The sequence below is a fragment of the Equus asinus genome, chromosome 11, assembly GCF_041296235.1.
Source record: "Equus asinus isolate D_3611 breed Donkey chromosome 11, EquAss-T2T_v2, whole genome shotgun sequence".
NCBI classification, from domain to species: Eukaryota; Metazoa; Chordata; class Mammalia; order Perissodactyla; family Equidae; genus Equus; species Equus asinus.
In genome coordinates, this window is record NC_091800.1 from 32,368,743 (window position 1) to 32,388,142 (window position 19,400).

The 19,400-nt window shown below is 35.6% G+C and overlaps 1 protein-coding gene across 2 annotated transcripts in view; it reads left to right on the forward strand.

Annotated features, from left to right (window-relative positions):
* VWA8 (von Willebrand factor A domain containing 8) overlaps positions 1–19,400 on the forward strand; it is a 357,448-nt gene that overhangs the window by 110,087 nt on the left and 227,961 nt on the right. For both annotated transcript variants that reach the window (XR_011492999.1, XM_014866869.3), the window contains exons 15-17: positions 2,298–2,466; positions 4,270–4,347; positions 10,095–10,210. Coding sequence is in view for 1 of the 2 variants with exons in the window: in XM_014866869.3 (XP_014722355.3) it covers positions 2,298–2,466; positions 4,270–4,347; positions 10,095–10,210 (363 nt within the window). In the remaining variant the exon portion in view is untranslated. The remainder of the gene's footprint in view (positions 1–2,297; positions 2,467–4,269; positions 4,348–10,094; positions 10,211–19,400) is intronic.

Sequence of the window (19,400 nt, forward strand, 5' to 3'; positions counted from 1 at the left end):
TCTGAAGTTAAGCCATACTTTGACTTTCATTTGTTATTTGTTGTTAAATTCTGGTAAAATTAAAGTTATCCTTGATTTTACATTTTAATAGTGCTTTTTTCCTAATTCTCAATTACTTACCACTTCTTCAGCCATTGCATTATCCACCAATATGTCAAATCACCCAAAAGTACATGGCAGATCCTCAGGAGTACTCTGTTCTCTAACTTGCAGAGTTGAAGAACCTACATTATCAGGAAATGACTTTCCATATGACCTATTCATATGTAAGGAAGCCTTTGGGGAGAACCTAGCATACAAAAAAGATCCTTCTCATCTTGTTTTTCAATAGTTTGATGACTGTTTTATAGTCGGTGTACACTTCTCTGCCTACCTCATCAACTTTCAGAAACTGCCCCCTTTAAATTGGGTCAGGTCACTCAGGTACCCTCCTAGAGTCAGTACCAGAAAGCAAGCCACAGACAATATATGTCCTAAGCAATGACCATCACCCCATTTAAATTTGAACCACCTAGCTTGCTCTCCTGTTAATTGCTCTTCTAGTCCTAGCTTTACAGCTCAGCTGTACTACCTGTTTCCTGAACTGTTGGTTTAAGGACGTAAATTGGACTTCCCCTTTTGGCTTGTTTGTTGGATTTTGGCATTGTTTACTCCCTGATTTAGTATCCCTCACTGTCTTTATTGAGAAACTACATCTGCAGCTTTAATTTTGTGCAGTCAAAGCAGGCTGTGTCTCTCCCACCTTCTTTTCTCCCAACTAGGAGAGAGGAGGATCAAGGATGAATCCAACATCTGTTGCTGGGCCGTGAAGCAGAGTTTTCTAGATTATAGCAAACCACTTAGCAGAAATAGAAAATGGAATAACCTTCCCTTTTAGCTTTCAGATTCCAGAATTTTCTGTGTCCAGATTCTGTAATGTGACGATCTAATTACTAGCAATCCTGAGTGATCATGCTATCCTCAGGCCTTCAGTGGCTTGTTTATGTTGTTGTCCTTCCCTCTTTTCTAGAACAACTCCTTTGGACACATCATCCCCATGCCCTTCTTGAACATCTGTAAATTGTCTTTTTTCCCTACCTGGAGAAATGAAATGCTGTCTGGTAGCTTTTATGTATTCATCCAGACCTTTCATATGACTATTTCTAAAGATTGCTTTTCCTTGGCTTACAAATTGTGGTTTGGCCGCTAAAACTGTAGATCCTGCAGTTAGGGACTCACTGGACCTACCCATTGTATTGGGAGACTTTTTCATATCTTAAATCTTCTGAGTACTTATCTGATTCTCTCCACACATACCATATCCTACCTCCTGATATTCTTGCTGCCTAATCACTTAACTATTGAGTTCTGTTGTAATAGTTATTGGCAATGGATAATCCATTTCTGGAGAAGTGCCCGTTATGTACCTGTATTTTTGTTTTTGTGAAGATCTTGGCAGGTATTTGAGTTTCATCTCTCCTTTCTCTTAGCAACGATGATATTACCCTCTAGAGATATATTTCCCTGAGCTTTTGAGTAGAATTGATAAAAACTGACAATGTTCCCACATGATTAGATCATAATAAGGGATTTCTAGTCTCTTCTCCAAAAACTATTCAAGTCATTTTACAAACCATGAGAAGTCTTCCCTTATTCCTCTATGTGTCCTAGAATATTTACATCCTCAGGTTCCCTAGCAGAGATTATAAAAGAGATCACTTTAAAAATCATGATGTTTCCTATAAAATGACAAAAGAGTGGATTATATAAAAGTTCAATTTTTCTCTACCTCTTTAAGACCTAAGTATTCTTATTGTAAATCCAAATTTTAAACTTAATCCATCCCCTTATGCTGCTTAAATTTTCTGTATTGTAAAAAGTCTCCTCATTTTGAATTATACTCCTTGGTCTTTCTGTGATTGACATAGAGTGGGTTTCTTGCAAGACAGAAGATTTTGAGGGGAATTTGAATAAGAAAGGGGACCTATGTAATGAATATGAACTGGATGGGATTTTGTTTCAAGGGACTATGGAGAAAATTTATTGTAGCCATAACAACATGTCCAAAACAGTGGTTTGTGCCAGGGATAGAGTTTCATCAGTGGATATGGTACATCATATATCAGCAGTAGATGATTCATGTTTTGTTTTAATATTAGGTTCTTAAAATGTCCTGACTTTTTTCAAAGCTTGTTCTTTGGATAGTAGCTTTGACTATATTAACAGTATGATAGGTTTATCTTTGCCTAGGCTTTAGCTACCATGACCTAGTTTCTAACGTGAAAGGGTATGTTATTTTTTTTTCTTTTCCCTTTTAGATCCATTTTTCCTGTCCACCCCTCCTTCAGAATCATTGCCTTGGCAGAACCCCCCGTTATTGGAAGTACAACACAGCAGTGGCTGGGACCAGAATTCTTAACCATGTTCTTTTTCCATTACATGAAACCACTTGTCAAAAGTGAAGAAATCCAAGTGATTAAGGAAATGGTAAGAGTGAAGCCAGCTTTAGCCTATTGCCTTCAGCCGTTCTCTTTTGGAGGCACTCTGACATCTGCTGGAGCAGAGTTGGACGTTTTTGGCTTTTTCTCCCTATTTACTCACAAATATCTTCAAATAATGGTTCTCAAACTTTAACGTTTTTCAGAATCATCTGGAGGGCTCAGTAAAATGCAGATTGCTGAGTCAGTAGGTCTGGGATGGTACGTGAGAATTTGCCTTTCTAAAGTTCTCAGGTGATGCTGATGCTCCTGGTCTGGGAACTATAATTTGAGAACCATGGATGTAGGCTGGCTCTCCTCTTTCCTCAGTTTGGGGATTCCTTTTTCTTTTATATTCAGCCAAAGGCGACTATTTTCAGTTCCTTCTATAAAGGGAGGTCAAATATATTTTAGCTCCTTAGATTTTGTAGAAAATACTAAGTAGTCCTGGTCCCCTCAGGACTGTAATATATCCTCTACTTACCTAATTAGTTGTCTGGTGGCTTGTGGTGTATGTAATCCATTCTTCAACATCTGCATTAAGCAAGCATTGTGTTTAGCACTTTGGGAGTTCTAGAACTGCACTATTCAATGTAGTAGCACTAGCCACATTAAATAAAATTTTAAAATTCGTTTTCTTAGTCATTTCAAATGATCAATAGGCACACGGAGGCTTTTGGCTACCATATTAGACAGCATAGACAAAGAGCGTTTCCATCATTATAGAAAGTTCTGTTGGACAGTGTTGTTCTAGATCATTGATAAGTAACTTTTTACATACATGCACTCATCACCTTTGAAATATCAGAATGAACTGATTAATTTTAAATCTTGTCATGAACATGACTGTGGATAAATGTATTGACTTTAAAGTCAAACAGCTTGCCATTAAATGCCACATCCACTACTTGCTAGCTTCCAGATCTTGGATAAATTACTCAACCATAGTTTCTTCATCTGAAGATGAGGGTAATAGTACTTCTTACATCGCAGGATTGATTTAAAGAATAAATGAGATAAAGTATGTACTGAATAGAGTTTCTAAAGGTTCCAATCACTTAAATGACAAAAAAATCCTGAGTGATTTACTTCTGAAATGGTCACATTATACCATTGGTCTAACATCTCTTTCTGATCTTTTAGAAAATTTAAATTTGTTATTAAGTAAAAATTTCTTATAATTCAGTTCAAATCAGTATTTAATTAGATTACAATGGTTATAGTTAAAAGCAGTCAATGTGTGTTATTTGAGCAACTGTTCTTCAGAGCTCATTGATAAGTTGATCATACCCCTCAGGTACGTGGTTTAAAAGTCCTGCAAAAATGGACAGCTTGGGATCCGTTTTTTATACAAGGATACCTTACATTACTTAGTAGACATGTGTAAGATTACTACTAAATGAAGGAGTTTGGTTTCAGTAAGAAAATGCTTGAATTAGAGTTTAAAATATCATACTGAAGCTAACAAAAAAGGAAGTGATAATGTATGAAAAGTTTTTTATGGGAACACTATAAAAGCCAGTTTTTAATTGAATTAGTGGCTCCTTTCACTTTTATCCTGGGGATTGAACTGTATATGGAGACGGGTAGCTTGGTTTTGATTACTTGATTCTTAAAGAGAAAGCAGAGGCTTAACTGTTTCCTGAGAAGATGAATAAGCAAATTTATCCGTGAGTTAAACATGTTACCTATAATCAAGGACTTTCTAAAATGTAATTCTAATATTGTTTGCTAAATAGCCATAATTTCTGGTTGATTGATCAAATATCCCAATTTATTCTTTCTGTCTTTCCTCAATTCTCTCATAAAATAGGTTCCAAATATACCTCAGGAAGCTTTGGACAAATTGTTATTGTTTACACACAAACTCAGAGAGACACAGGATCCAACAGTAAGTCTGGGCTTTTTCCCACAGAATTTTCTATTGTTGACATGCTGCTGCTTTATGTTCTTAGAGTTCAGTGCTTTAAAATCCATTTTTCAAGCTGGTGTTTATCCCTTATGTTATGCTTTGTACAACGTGTATATTTTACTCTTTCAGTGATTTTAGCATTTCTTCCAGTTCCTCATGGCTGATGTCATAGAAAGCAACTTTTAGCTCTACAGGAGTACTTGGTGTTTCTCGGGGTTTGGCTCTGCCCTCCGTCTCTTATGCTAAGCAATCTCATGTGTCCTTATTGCTTCAAATGTCACCTCTGCGTTAATGCCTACATCTTTATCTTCAGCTTCTAACTTCTCTTTTCTCATTGATGCTCTATTTTTAATTGTATTTCCATTCTGGGATGGTATGTTGGAAAGATCAAGGGTGTCACTGTCTTTACACTGTGGGTCTCAGTGTTCTCATCTGTAAAATGGGAAGTGCCATCTACCTCATAAAGAGGTTGCAGTGATTAAACATGAAGATACATGACGAATATCCTCCTTAGTAGATGCTTAATGAATGTTAGTTTCTTTCACTTCGTAACTGGATACTCTGTGATCACTGTATAGTCACCATACCTTATACAGCTAAACTATCTTTCTCCTTTAAGTCTATTCCTATTCCTTATTTAATTTCCTGACTTTGTAAATAATCTGTCTACCAAATTACCTAAATTAGAAGTCTTGACATCACTGTTGATTCCTTGCTTCCTGCCATCTCCATTTAACCTGAAAGCAAATCTCAGTTTAGCATCTTCATGTCTTACCTGTTCTCTTATCTATGTCAGTAATTGTCCTAGTGTTGGATTTCATAATCTTTCTCCTAGAATATTATTTCCTCTTGACTGCCATTTACACCAATAATTCATTCCTCATAAGGCCCTGTATTATTTTCTTGTGGCTGTTGGAACAAAACTAGTGGTTTATGACAAGAGAAATTTACTTTCTCATAGTTCTGAATGTCAAAGTTTGGAATGGGTATCAGTGAGTTGAAACCAAGTTGTCAGCAGGGTGACACTTGCTCAGAGGCCGAGGGGAGAATCCATTCCTTGCCTCTTCCGATTTCTGGTGGCTGCCCGCATGCCTTGATTTGTGATCTTGTCACTTTAACCTCAGCCTCCATCTTCACATCACCCTCTCTTCGGTGCGTCTGTGTCAGTTCTCCCTCTGTCTCCCTCTTACAGGGATATACGTGATTGCGTTTAGGGCCCACCCAGATAATCCAGGATAACATCTTCATCTTGAAATCTTCAACCTAATCGTACCTGTAGTCAGCTTTGCCATGTAAGGTAAAACTCACAGATTCCAGGGATTAGGATGTGGATATCTTTGGGAAGGGCCATGTTCCAGCTGTCACAGGCTCCCTGTTAATTACCTCTGAAACCTCATCTCCAACTGCTCTCCCCCTTAATCATTCTTTTCAGCTACACTGTTCTCTTTGTTGTGCCTGCCGCAGAGCCTTTGCAATTGGTGTTTCCTTTGCCTAGATTGCTCATCCTCAGGTAGCTGCATGGTTGCTTCCTCACCCCTTCTGGATTTGCTCAGATGTCACCTTTTTAGTGAGATCTTCCTGAAGCACTCTGTTTAGAATCACATTTCCTTCCCATTTCATTCCTTTCTTTCTTTCTGCTTTTAAGCTTCTTCATAGAACTTCTTTTTTTTTCTTCTTCTCCCCAAAGCCTCCCAGCACATAGTTGTATATTTTAGTTGTAGGTCCTTCTAGTTCTGCTATGTGGGATGCTGCCTCAGTGTGGCTTGATGAGCAGTGCTAGGTCCATGTCCAAGGTTCAAACTAGTGGCACCCTGGACTGCTGAAGCAGAATGCACGAACTTAACCACTCAGCCATGGGACCGGCCCCCATAGGGCTTATTACCTGTTGACATAATAATGGTTTACTCACTTAATTTTTTGTTGTCTATCTTTCTTCACTTGGATTTTACTTCTGGCATGGCAGGGTTTTTGTTTGTTTTGGTCCCTCCTGTATCCTCAGCATCTGGAACTTTGCCTGCTACATAGCAGGTGTTCAGTAAATCTCTGTTAAATAAATGAATGAGTGAATCTTTCATAATTGGCCCAGGAGTGATCTTTCCCAAGTCCATTTTGTAAGTTCTTCGCTTTCTTTAAAACTGTGAAGGGATGGATTCTCTTTGCCTGTAGACTGAAGGGCAGTCTGCTAAGCCTGCCTTTGAGTTCCATCTGACCCTAGCTGCTTTTTTCACCTCATTTCCTACAGCCTCTCTTGAAGCACCCTCAGCTCTACCACACTTTGTTTCTTGCCATTTTCTAAGCCCAGCACATACTCCCATGTCTCTGCCTTAGATGATGCCTGGAATGTGCTTCTGCCTGTCTGCTTGTCCCTCGGTTCCCTGTTCTGTCAGGTCTCTCAGCCCCCTTAGGCAGAAGTAACCTGTGTCTCCAATCTGCTCTCATGACACTTGGCGTATGCTTCCGATATTGACCTATTGCAGCTGTGTTATAGTTTCTTTTTATCTCCCCAATTAGTATTTGAACTCCTTGAGGCTGGGTCTCGTTCATTCCTTTATTCCCATTTCCCAGCCTGGTGCCTGGCACAAACTAGACATTTAACGTAAGTCTGATGAATGAATAAATTGATTGATCAATTATTAACAGATTGTCCCTAGAGTTTTCTCTCCCTGAGAACATGTGACATTTTCATAAAAGAAATAATTCTTCAAGAATAAAAAAAGGAAAATTACTTTTAATAATTTCTGATCAGAACTTTCATATTTTAAGCTGAAGTACTATTATTAATCATGCTAATATGAAAAATCCTTAAGGAGTGCTCTTAAACTGTATAACCATGGTAACTGAGGGAATGTGCTCACATCTTCACTCTCTTTTTTACAAGATAAAACTGGGGCTGGAAATTTGATATTATTAATGTTAAATACATTAGGGATTCGTAAATTAAAGTATACTGAATTTTTAATTGATAATAATGTGAGAGCCGAGATAACCAAACCCTTCATTCAACACTTAAATGACTCGACATAAAGCTTCATTCTGATTTTTTTTTTAACACTGGATATTATTGCAAAGCATTTTGATATTATCAACTGAGACAGCTGGCGTTTTTCAGATTCTTAAAAAGTTGTCACTGATCACAGGAATGCAATGTGAAGCCTGAATTCGGTGTTATGTTGTCCTCTAGAAAGTCACCTTCTGGTTCAATAGGACTCTCGTTATGAGAATTCTCTTATTGGAGTCATTTGCCAAACATTTTCCATGATTAAAATAGGAATTTTTTATGGTCCCAGGTACTAAGGATGAGAATTGCTAAGTCATATTTAACTTCGGATACTTTCAATCGTGCTGGCTGAAACAATCTTATCCTCAATTCATCCTTCTTTTTCATCTCCATCCTTCTTTCTCGTCTCCATCAATTGCCAAGTCGTTTGAAACATTTGTTGATCCCTTCTCTCCATTCTTGATACCAATAATGTTACCATAGAACTTTATCTTCTCATAGGCAGGTTATTGAAGTAGCTTCTGTTTCCTGTCTCAGTTCTCTCTGTCCTTCAACCACTTTACATACTACTGCCAGATTGGTCTTTCTAAAATCATGTTAGGGGCCAGCCCGGTGGCTCAGCAGTTAAGTGCACAAATTCTGCTTTGGCAGCCCAGGGTTCGCCAGTTCGGATCCCGGCTGCGGACATGGCACCGCTTGGCAAGCCATGCCGTGGCAGGCGTCCCACATATAAAGTGGAGGAAGATGGGCACGGATGTTAGCTCAGGGACAGTCTTCCTCAGCAAAAAGAGGAGGATTGGCAGCAGATGTTAGCTCAGGGCTAATCTTCCTCAAAAAAAAAAAAGTAATTAAAATCATGTTACTACTTTACATATAACAAAGTCTGTTACCTTTAGGAGTAAGGCCAAACTCCTCAAAGCTTCAGTCACAGGTCTTTGTTATTTGGAAGCGAACTTTCCAGCAGGACCCTCTAATAAAGCTAGGCTGATTTTCTTATGTTCTGCATGTGTTTCTCTTCCTTTTGCTTTCATGTCTTTGTTCATAGCATTTCTCTTGCCCACTAGAACACTTTAAGCCCCTGTCGCAGTTGTCAACTGCTCTGCTTATTTTGACATTAAATTATATGCTATTTTGAATTGCAACTTATGCTTTCTTATATTTAAATATTGTCTTCATGTCTGGAATGCAAATTTGTTGAAAACAGGGATGAACCAAATGTTTGCTTATAAATGAATTCTTTGAAACTTAGAATGTGTTTTTAACAGAAAAATGGATTATGTCATCATGCTCCTAACCTAGTCCTCAAAGTACTATTTAACCCATGTTATAGCCAAAATACTTTACTAATAACAGCAGACCAGTGTCTCATGGAGCTATGAAGTACATGAGGAAGGAGAAATCAATTCATCTTTTTCTTCTTTGAGACACACAGAGATGACCTTAAATGAAACTTTGAAGCAAGCAAATATGCAGTGTGTCTTTGACATTCTCCCGTCCTCCTTTCTGAACCATTTGTTAATTTCATGGAGTCCCCTTCTCCAGTCTCTCAGGTGCTCAGGCCCACTTTACTGCCCTCATCACTCCATGACATTTCTCCCTGGCCTGTTCAGCTCTCCCAAGGGGCTAGTTGCTTCAAAAGTTCTTCTTTCCTCTGGTTTTCAGTGAAAAACCGCTGTCTCCTAATGCAGGTGATCTAAGTTAGGACTTAGGCTAGTTATAATCTGATTCATTTAATTCATACTAATGTATCAGTCACGTCCCCTTCCTCTGTTAGATTTTTTCATTTTGCAGAGGCTGAATTTTAATAATAATTACTGCCGTTTTTGAGCATGCATATGTGTCTGACCTATGCTAAATGCTTTAGAATAATTTTTTCCAACTTAATCCTCATAACAACCTTAAAGATGAAGGCATTATTATTGCCATTTTAAAGACGAGAAAACTTTGAAGATGAGCCTTGAAGAGGTTAAGTAATTTGCCAAGTTCACACAGCTAATAGATGGGAGCCTGATTTGTCTGATTCCAAAGCTTATAAACTTTACCATTACTTTATGCTGCCTGCCAAGATAATTTCAATCAAGTCAACAAACATTTATCAGTAATTACCATATCCTGAGTTTTATAGTAGCAACTCTACTAATGAGATTTGGGGAAGTATAAGAAAACAATGTGAAAATATACTGACAGTTTAGGGAAAGGATTCCAAACAGCAAGCAGCCACTCAGCTGACCAACTGGTTGACACCTCTGTGGTCAGCAGCCTGAATTGTCCACAACTTCTTTTCTCTGTTTCAGAAGCAATAGCTTTACTTAAAGCTCCAAGCATTTTCAGGATATCTTAATAGTTCAGCTTTGGTAAGCAAAAAAAACATGAACAGTTAACTGTACATAAGGCCTATTTGTAAGTCAGGTGTGACCTATATTATATAACATCCTTCCTTTACCCAACCTCCGCCCTTCCAAAAGACATGTATACACAGAACTTATCACAATTAAAACGCTTTAATTGATATATACTCTTTATAGATTTTTTTAAAACTGTCTTCAAGGATGTTTTAAGTGTAAATTAGTTTCTGTTTATTTTTATTTGTAATTCATTAACAGTACATATTTATTTTAAGTTTGGCCTTGTCCTTCAGGAATAATGAATTCTGCTATCATACCCATCTAAAGGGACTTTCAGCAAGTTGAAACAAGACTTTTAACAGACTGTCTTTGCCTTTTGGTAGGCACAATCATTGGCAGCATCACTTTCAACCAGACAGCTACTGCGGATTTCTCGTCGGCTCTCACAGTACCCTAATGAAAATCTTCACAGTGCTGTTACTAAAGCCTGCCTTTCCAGGTAACCATATTCTCCTTTCTCACTGAATTCAAGTTTCTGGGTCTTTGCTGAAACAGTAACATAAGTTTAATTGATAGTCTGTACTCACAGGTCTGCAAAAAGTATTGGTCTGAATATGTAGCTATTTCAGCCTTGTGTTCATTTTTTAGAACGTATCTTATTTAAGTGTAACAACAATTTTAAGAGGTATTTTATAGATGAAAAAACTATTTAAGTCAGTTTCTTGAGTCAGACAGTAGTAAATAAGTAAAAGTGGGTTTGGGATTTGAATCAGGTGTCCTTTGAGCTAGTGCTCTTAAGCATCACACTTTGTGCCTCCCAAATTTGCCTTGGAACTTTCCATGCTTGATAATACTGTCTAGTTGCCCAAATTTAACAAAACGAACATCTTTTCAGTCTACACTAATATTTTTCATACCTGCTTGGAAATGATTAGAAAACATTGGCTTATAGAATTTTCTTACAGAATCACACTTGCATGAAAGTATTTTAAAAGAATAATAAGAAAAGAGTAAGGACAGTGCTCAGTAGGCCCAGAGATTTCTTTTAGACCATTTTCATATGATCTGGTAATTATTTTTATGGTGGTTATGACTGTTGTCCATTCATTCCTTAATACATTAAAGGAATTAAAAGAGAATCTATTTTCAACTTAGGAGAATCTGTAAATCTTCAGTTTAATAGACAATTTTTCTTGTTACTAAAGTAAGCTCCTTGTTTTGCAACTTGAATTTATTCTCTCTCTGGTATTTCCAGCTAAAATGAGGCTCCTCTCCAGTATCTTTTTCTTTGAATAACTAATAATTATGAAAAATAATAAAAACAATTCTCTTTTTTTTAAGTAGAAGATTAGTAAACTTCCAAGTGAAAATTAGAAAAAAATGCTTTAATTGCTTATTTTTCAGGGTCATGAACTGAAGAAAATATAGACAGAAATAAATTCATTATCTACCTAGTATCTTCTTAGTCAGAACTTGGTTATAGATGTGTGTTAGTAGAAGTAAATAGTCTATGCTAAGCAATGTAAACAATTTTTGAGCATAAGGGAAAGTAATACTTTGAATATATCAGAATGAAATAATCATACCCAAAGCATTCTACAGACCTTTATATATGCCCTGGTAGTTGAATCAACTTTAAGTTTCCTTTATTTGAAAAAAGCAAATAAAAATAAGTCAAGTAATGTGAATTCATCTCAGAAATAAACAAGAGTGATCAGAGTTTGGAAAACAAGCATGCGTTGTGACATTACTGCATAGTGTTAAAGACAAAGTGAAGAACTTAAAAATTCTGAGCCGGAAAAACTACAAAGGAGCAAATATTAAATTGACAACTTCAGATCAGCAACAGCAGATTCCAGAAGGATTGACTAGGATTGTGAAAGTGTTGAGGGAAAATGACTATCAACCCGAGAAGTCTCTGCCTAGCTAAATACATTTTTCAGTAAAGACTGAGTTTATCACATTGCAGAAAGAACTGCTAAAGATGTATTTTAGCAAGAAGGAAGCTAAATCCAGAAGGAAAGACTGCCATTCAAGTAATAATGATGAGGAAGGAAATAGGTAAAAATATTGTTAAATTTAAATGTGTTATTAAAAAAGGTAATAAAAATGAATACTAATATGAGAAATAATTAACAATGGGGGAAACTGAAATACCAAATAAGAGAATATAGAGACTAAAAAAAGAGATGAATGCTTTCTTAGATTATTCTATTCTTCAGGAAGAGAATAGAAGTATTGACTCACTTTAACTTTGTTAGTTCAAGTATGCATATATAAATTTTAGGCAACTGCAAAAAAGAATGGAAATGGATCCCGTAAAGGTAGAAATAAGAAAACAGAGAAAATTTGATCAATAAAACATGGGGAGAAATGAAAGGGAAAAAGAAAGACAAGAAATCAATGTAAAGAACTTGATATAGTGTTAGAAGTAAGCACAAACATTACACAAGGTTAAACTTTCTAGTTGAAAGATTCTGATTGAAGTTTAAAAAATGAACAAAACCAAATTATATGCTGTTGGAAGAGTCACATCTCAAACATGATACAGGAAGATCCCAGGTGAAGGTATGAGAAGATATACTAGGGAAACACTAACAAAAAGAGAAGAGATATAATATTATCAATAGGTAAAATATACTTCAAAGCCAAAAGCATCATTGGGGATGAAGAAGTTGAGCAAAGAAACTATTCTGTTAGTAGATTTAATAGTTCTGAACTGCTCACAACTAAGAAGGAATGTAGTGTCAAAATATATGACAGAAACACTCAGAATTACAAGGAGAAGTTGACAATAGTTATAAACACAGATTTTTAACTCCTTTCAGAAACTGATAGATCATACATTCTACAAATTAGAAAAGATTTGAACAAAACAATTAACAAGTTTGGTGTATTGGACTTCATATCCAGTGATAAAGAACATACATTCTTTTCAAGCACACGTGGAATATTTATGACACATATCAAAAACTGACCACACTAGATGAAAAAATTGGTGCTTCAAATGAAACCAAAGAGTCTTTATCATAAAGATCACTTTCTCTGACCACAAAGCAACAGAATTCATAACAATAACAAAAAATACATTTAAAGCCCATATATTTGAAAAATTAAAAAAACACTTCTAACTAAATCAGACGTCTAACTAAATAAGATATCAAAAGAAGAAATTGTAATTAAAATTATAAAATATTTACGACTCTGTGACCTAAACTGAATCTGAACACTTGAAGGATATGCCTAAAGTGTCATTTAAAGGAGGTTTCTCTTTTTAGCCTTAAACTCATATATTAGCAAAGAATAGGGAAAGAAAATTCATGAGCTAAGCGTTCATCTTAATAAATTAGGAAAAAGTGACATACTAAACCCGAGGAAAGGAGAAGGAATGGAATAATGTAGTTAAGGGCACAAATTAATGAAATCAAAAACAGAGTAACCATGAAGAAGATTAGTTAAACCCAAAGGTGGTTCTTTGAAAATATTATTAGATAAAGCCCTGGTAAATTTAATTAATATAAAAGGGAGGAGGCACAAATAAGTAATATTAGAAAGGAAACTAGTAATAGAACTACAGATAAAGTCAGTATCTATAAAAGCCATAATAACAAAAGGACAATTTTCTAGAACTGTGTATATTGCCTAACTTGGTCAAGAATGAATAAAAATTTCAAATAGATCCATAACCATGAATGAAATCAAATTAGTAGTTTAAATCTCATATAAAAAAATACCACTTGTTGGTGGTTTTGACAAGTTTTACCAGATTTTCAAGGAATATGGTCACTGTCTTATGCTAACTGTTCCAAAGAATAGAAAAACAGAGAAAGCATAGCAGTTCACCTTGAGTCTAGTATAATCTTGATACCTAAACCAGACAAGAATAATGCATGAAAGGAAAATTACAAATCAAAATTCCTGGAGTGGGTGCAGAAGATGCTAAATGAAATACAAACAAACCAAATCTAACAGTTTGTGTGTGTGTGTGTATATATATATAAATAAATATATATAAATACATATATTAAAGATATATGTATTAATATATAAATATATGTATTAAAAAATATATATTTTAAATCATGAGCAATTTGGAATTATCTCAAGAATGTAAAGAAAGTCCAATAGTCTATCATTTAATTCACTATATTAACGTATTAGTGAGAAAAAGATATCATTTTAACAAATGAGTAAAAAGAATTTTTTCCAGCAGCCAAACCTAAAAACAAAGCAAAGCAAAAACAAACAAAATTCTTAGTAAACCAGGAATATTCTTAGTACACCATGAATAGAAGCGAAATTCTTTAATCTGGTAAAAGGTATCTATCAGAAATTTACAGCAAACATTTTTTCTTTCTTTCTTTCTTTCTTTGATGAGGAAGATTCACCCTGAGCTAACATCCATTGCCAATCTTTCTCTTTATTGTTTGCTTTTTTTTTTGCTTGAGGAAAATTAGCCCTGAACTAACATCTGTGCCAGTCTTCCTCTACTTTGTACATGGGATACCTCCACAGCATGGCTGACAAGTGGAGCTGCTCTGCCCCTGGGATTCAAACCCACGAATCCAGACCACCGAAGCAGAGCACACAGAACGATAACCATTTGGCCACAGGGCTGGCTTCCTACAGCAAACATTTTTTTGGTAAAATACTTGGCACATTTCCTTTAGAGTTAGGAACAAAACAAGAATGTCACCTTTCTGTACTTTTAGCAGAAAGTGTATTTGCCCTAACTTCTATAATTGGCTACGTAAAAGATTCAAGAGAAGCTACATATAAATTATTAGAACAAATAGTTTAGTGAGATTACTTATGCATCCAAATCAATGACATTCCTATTTTCCAGTAACAATCAATGAGCAAGTCTAATTTTTTAAAAATCTTCCCATTCAAAATAATAATAGAGGGGCCGACCTGGTGGTATAGTGGTTAAGTTCGCCCACTCAGCTTCAGCGGTCTGGGGTTCATGGGTTGAGATCCTGGGCATAGACCTACACACCACTCATCAAGCCATGCTGTGGCAGCGTCCCATATACAAAGTGGAGGAAGATTGGCACAGATGTTAGGTCAGCAACAGTCTTCCTGAAACAATCAAGAAGAAGAAGATTGGCAACAGATGTTAGCTCAGGGCCAATTTTCCTCACCAAAAAAAAGAAGTAGTAGAAAGCTTTGAGCACCTTTGAGGAATAAATCTAATGAATGACGTGTAATGATTTTATGAATAAAAGCATAAATCTTCATTGAATGCTGTAAAAAAAATAAATAGAAAGCTATACCATGTTCATAGAAGGGAAGCTTCAGTATTGTAAAGCTGTTTGTTTTCCCCAAAATTGGTATATAGGTATAATTTAGTCAAATAACCATGAAGGTTATAGTGAATTTGACAAGCTGATCTCAAAATTGGCATGGAAATATAAAAGCCACTAATAGCCAAGGAAATTTTGAGGAAGATTAAGGAGATGTACTTTCTCTATCAGATATCAGTTTGTTATAAAGCTGTGTTCATTATAACAGTGTGGTATTGGTGCAAGGAAACACAAATAGACCATTAGATAGACTACGGAGCCCAGAAACAGACCTATATATTTGTGGGAACTTAGTATGTGTTAGAGGTAGCATTATAAGTGACTCTGTGGGAATGGTTGGACTTGTCAATGATTAAAAATAAAAAATATCCACATTATGCTGTACAAAAAAGTAAAATCTGGATATACAACAAAAACACCATAAGCCACTCTACAAGTTATAAGCCACAAACTAAGAGATGCTTTACAAGAGTTATAATCATTAAAGGATTGGTATTCAGGGACTATAAAGTACTAAAAATTAATGAGATGAAAGAATCAACCCTAAATGTCCAAAGAATGAATAGACATGCACAGAAAAATTAATTCAAATGACCAACAAACATTTGAAAAGGTGCTCAACTTCATTATTGATTAGGGAAATGAAATTAAAAACAGTAATCAACTATCATCTTATACTTTAAAATTTTTTACCTGTAAAAATTAACGTTTTTTTAATGAGTGGAAGGAAATGGAATTTCATTACTGCTGTTGGGACGGATGGAAGTCTCATCACCTGGGGGTTAACCTCACAGTATCTTTATGCCTAAATATATTAATACCCTATGATTTGATCATTCTACTTCTCGATATCACCTCAAAGATAAACTTATATGTATATATAAAGAGGCGTGTAGAAGAATCTTCATTGCATCATTATTTGTAAGAATGAAAATTGGAAAGAAGCTATCTGTCCATCAGTAGGGAATGAATATATAAATTGACATATTTGTATAATGAAATACTGTACAGCAGTTAAAATGAAGTAGATCTACATGTATCAACAGCTATGAATCATGACAACAATACTGAGTGAAAAAAGCAATTTGTACGAGGAGATTTGGTATATGATGCCATTTATATAAAATGTTAAATACAATAAACAGTGTAATATATTTTTTGCTCGTACATATGTAGCAAAATAAAAATATGGACAAGAAAGATACACACCAATTTCAGGGTGAGAGTTACCTCCAGGGATGGAGAGAGATGAATAGAATGCTTAATATTCTCTGTATGCTTGAAATATTTCATTGTTAAAAAAAATGGAAAAACCAAAAAATGCTTACTTTTCATACTCGTAAATAATTTCACTGATTCAAATAGTCAGCTAATTTTTCAGTGTTATCTGACCACAATAAAACTCTATTTTTTTTATTACCACCCGTGACCCTTTGTAAATAGTAAAACAGCTCTCTTGTTTATGCATCATCTGTTGACTTTAGCAAGGCTACAGAGTCAAACGCCTTTTTACTAACCTTCTCTGCAGGATAGCACAATAGCAGGAAGGAACAAAAGAATTATTGGTGCATAAGGTTTTTTTTTAAGTGACCTCATTCCATATTGAAGCAGTGGAAAGAAATTCAATTTCATGGAAAATTTTAAAATAAAAACTGACATAATTTATATGCATGAAATCTAATATTAAGCAGACAAAATCAAAAGAAATTCTCTAGCTTAAATTTGTCAAACATTAAATTTATTAAATATGGCTAGGCTTTTTTTTATCTGTTTAATTTAATTTTTAAAATATTATTCATTTATTTCTTTATGCCAGTTGAATTCAGACTGGAACATTTCTTCATCTGAGGGAATCCTTAGCACCTAAGCACCTCATCCTCGTAATCTCTTATATGTGCATCAAGTCTTGGTGATAGATGCATAATTCATTTTCTAGACATTTGAAAACCTAAGAGGCCAAAGGGAAGAAAATTTAGAAGATTAGTAAGTTATCAGGTATTTTGCATTCCAAAAATTCTTTTATTGTGGAAGAGTTAATTAGAATTCCCGGTAATAAGAGTTCTACTCCATTCAAGTATTTTACTTCCCATTAAATTATTTACTTCTGGGAAATCTTGGGATGATGATCCTTTACCATAGACATTTTGGGCAGAGCTATAAGAATTTAATTAGGAATGAAGATTGTTTCTGACATTGAGGTAATGGGGAAATTTTTTTATTCACCAAAAAGTTAGTTTGCATACAGTGCTTTTCTTAAATTCCCTTGTGACATAAAGTGAATAACATCTGTGTAAAATTTCCTATCTGTTTAAGATATTAACTAATTTTTTTTAAATCCTAAGCCTGATAGAACTAATCATCCACAGTGTTAAATGATTATGATTGTTATCAATGTGAGTGTTTTGTTGTCCTGAAGAATGATTTTGTTTGCAGAAGAGACTATTTGGGGATTTATTTTTAGCTTTAAAAACTACTATTCAGGGGCTGGCCTGGTGGCGCAGTGGTTAAGTTCGCATGTTTGCTTCAGTGGCCTGGGGCTTTGCCAGTTTGGATCCCAGGTGCAGACCTACGCACCACTTGTCAAGCCATGCTGTGGCAGGCGTCCCACATATAAGGTAGAGGAAGATGGGCACGGATGTTAGCTCAGGGCCAGTCTTCCTCAGCAAAAAGGGAAGGATTGGCAGCAGATGTTAGCTCAGGGCTAATCTTCCTCAAAAAAGAAAAAAAAAAACCTGCTATTCAATTTTTTAAGGCTATAATTTCAAGAAAATCTTTAGATTTTTCTGTTGTTCAGCTTACTCTATAAGTGTAGCAGATCCTAATTACTTCTTTGGGCCTTTGAGAAATGATTGGTTCCGTTTATAAAACTTGGCTAAATATCTTCAAATAATTGAAATTTATTAATAAATTTTTATATATTCTCTTTTAGGTACTTTAGATATCTGAATTAACAAAACCTTCTTGAGAAATTAAATTACAAGTACAAATAATTAAGTTTATTAATAGGATGAACCATAAGTTATGTTAAATATTCTAATACTGGTTATAAATTTAAAATTTAAAAACACAGATATAAATTAATTAATTACACATTCTAAATAGAAGTCAAAGGCCACCTGATATCCACTGAGTCCTCAGTCTCTTTCTCTCACTCTTACTACTAGCACTCCTCCTCCCAGGGCTGGTCATTTGGGAGTACCCCCAATCCTTATTCCGTCTTCTCATGTTACCATCCTGAGAAATCTTTTCTTATTTCTTAATCTAAAGATCCTGTCTCATTCCTGTGACAAAGACTCAGTTCTTTGAGTTGGTCTAGGGTAACTACTTCATTTTCTGGGGTCCCCAGAATGTGGTTGAATTTTTCTTTAGTTTTTCTTATGGCCAAGACCTAATGAGACTAGAGACTTTCCAGTTCCTTTTTTGCTGGTAGCAAATGAAGATAATGATAATGATTTTAAAAAGATACCATGGTGCTCATAATAGTGCTAAGTACACTTGAAAACTTTGCAACAGGATATGTGTTTTCTTTGGTTATAGGAAGGTAGGATGGAAAAAGTAATATTTCATTCATTCACTTATTTTACCAAAGGGCAAAGAAGGAGAGAAAAAAACAGTAGAAAATTACAGTGAGCCATGGGAAAGGAAGCAGTTAACTAATCCCTTGAAACCTGGGAAAAAATACAGGGTTGGCCTTATACACCAGATATGCTTCATTCTCATCATTTGTTGGGTGGGCCGATATCTTCTAGAATGTAGTTTCTAGATGTAAATATACTTCAACTTCCTGTCCTACCTCTGATTATTTGGTTGTGCTATCTGGGCGTGAGGTGGAAAATAATTCTGAAACATGTTCAATCTCAGCAGGGAGGAGTATCATATTGAGAAGCAGTGCCTGTCACTGCCATTGAAAGGAGGCTACATGCCTTGTCTGCTATTCTCTACAGGCTTTGGAAGACAATCTCGAAATGCTCCAGTACAGGGGCACTGTGAGGATGCATTGACAACCTAGGTAGGTGTCAGAGGTTTCTGGGAATAGCAAACAAAGTCTAAGCTTGAAAGTGGTCATTGTCAATTGAGGTGGTCTGGCAAGAAGTAATGGGGATGCAGTTGTAAGGCCTAATGTTACCAGGAGGACTCGAGTTTGTGAGATAGTAGTGAGAGGAAGGTAGGGCAGGGTGCCAAGACAAAGGCTCAGGAAACAAGATAAAAGCCAAGTTATTGGGTCTGGGAGGTAAGGAGAGAGCTTGGTTTTGAAAGACATGGCAACAACCTAAGAATTGTGATGAAAGGTTAGATATGAGCAACAGTAAGTCTGATTTGATGCTGAACTCATGATGAGCTGCAGGCCTAGAGCTGCATAAAACCCCCTGTCATGCCTAGGAC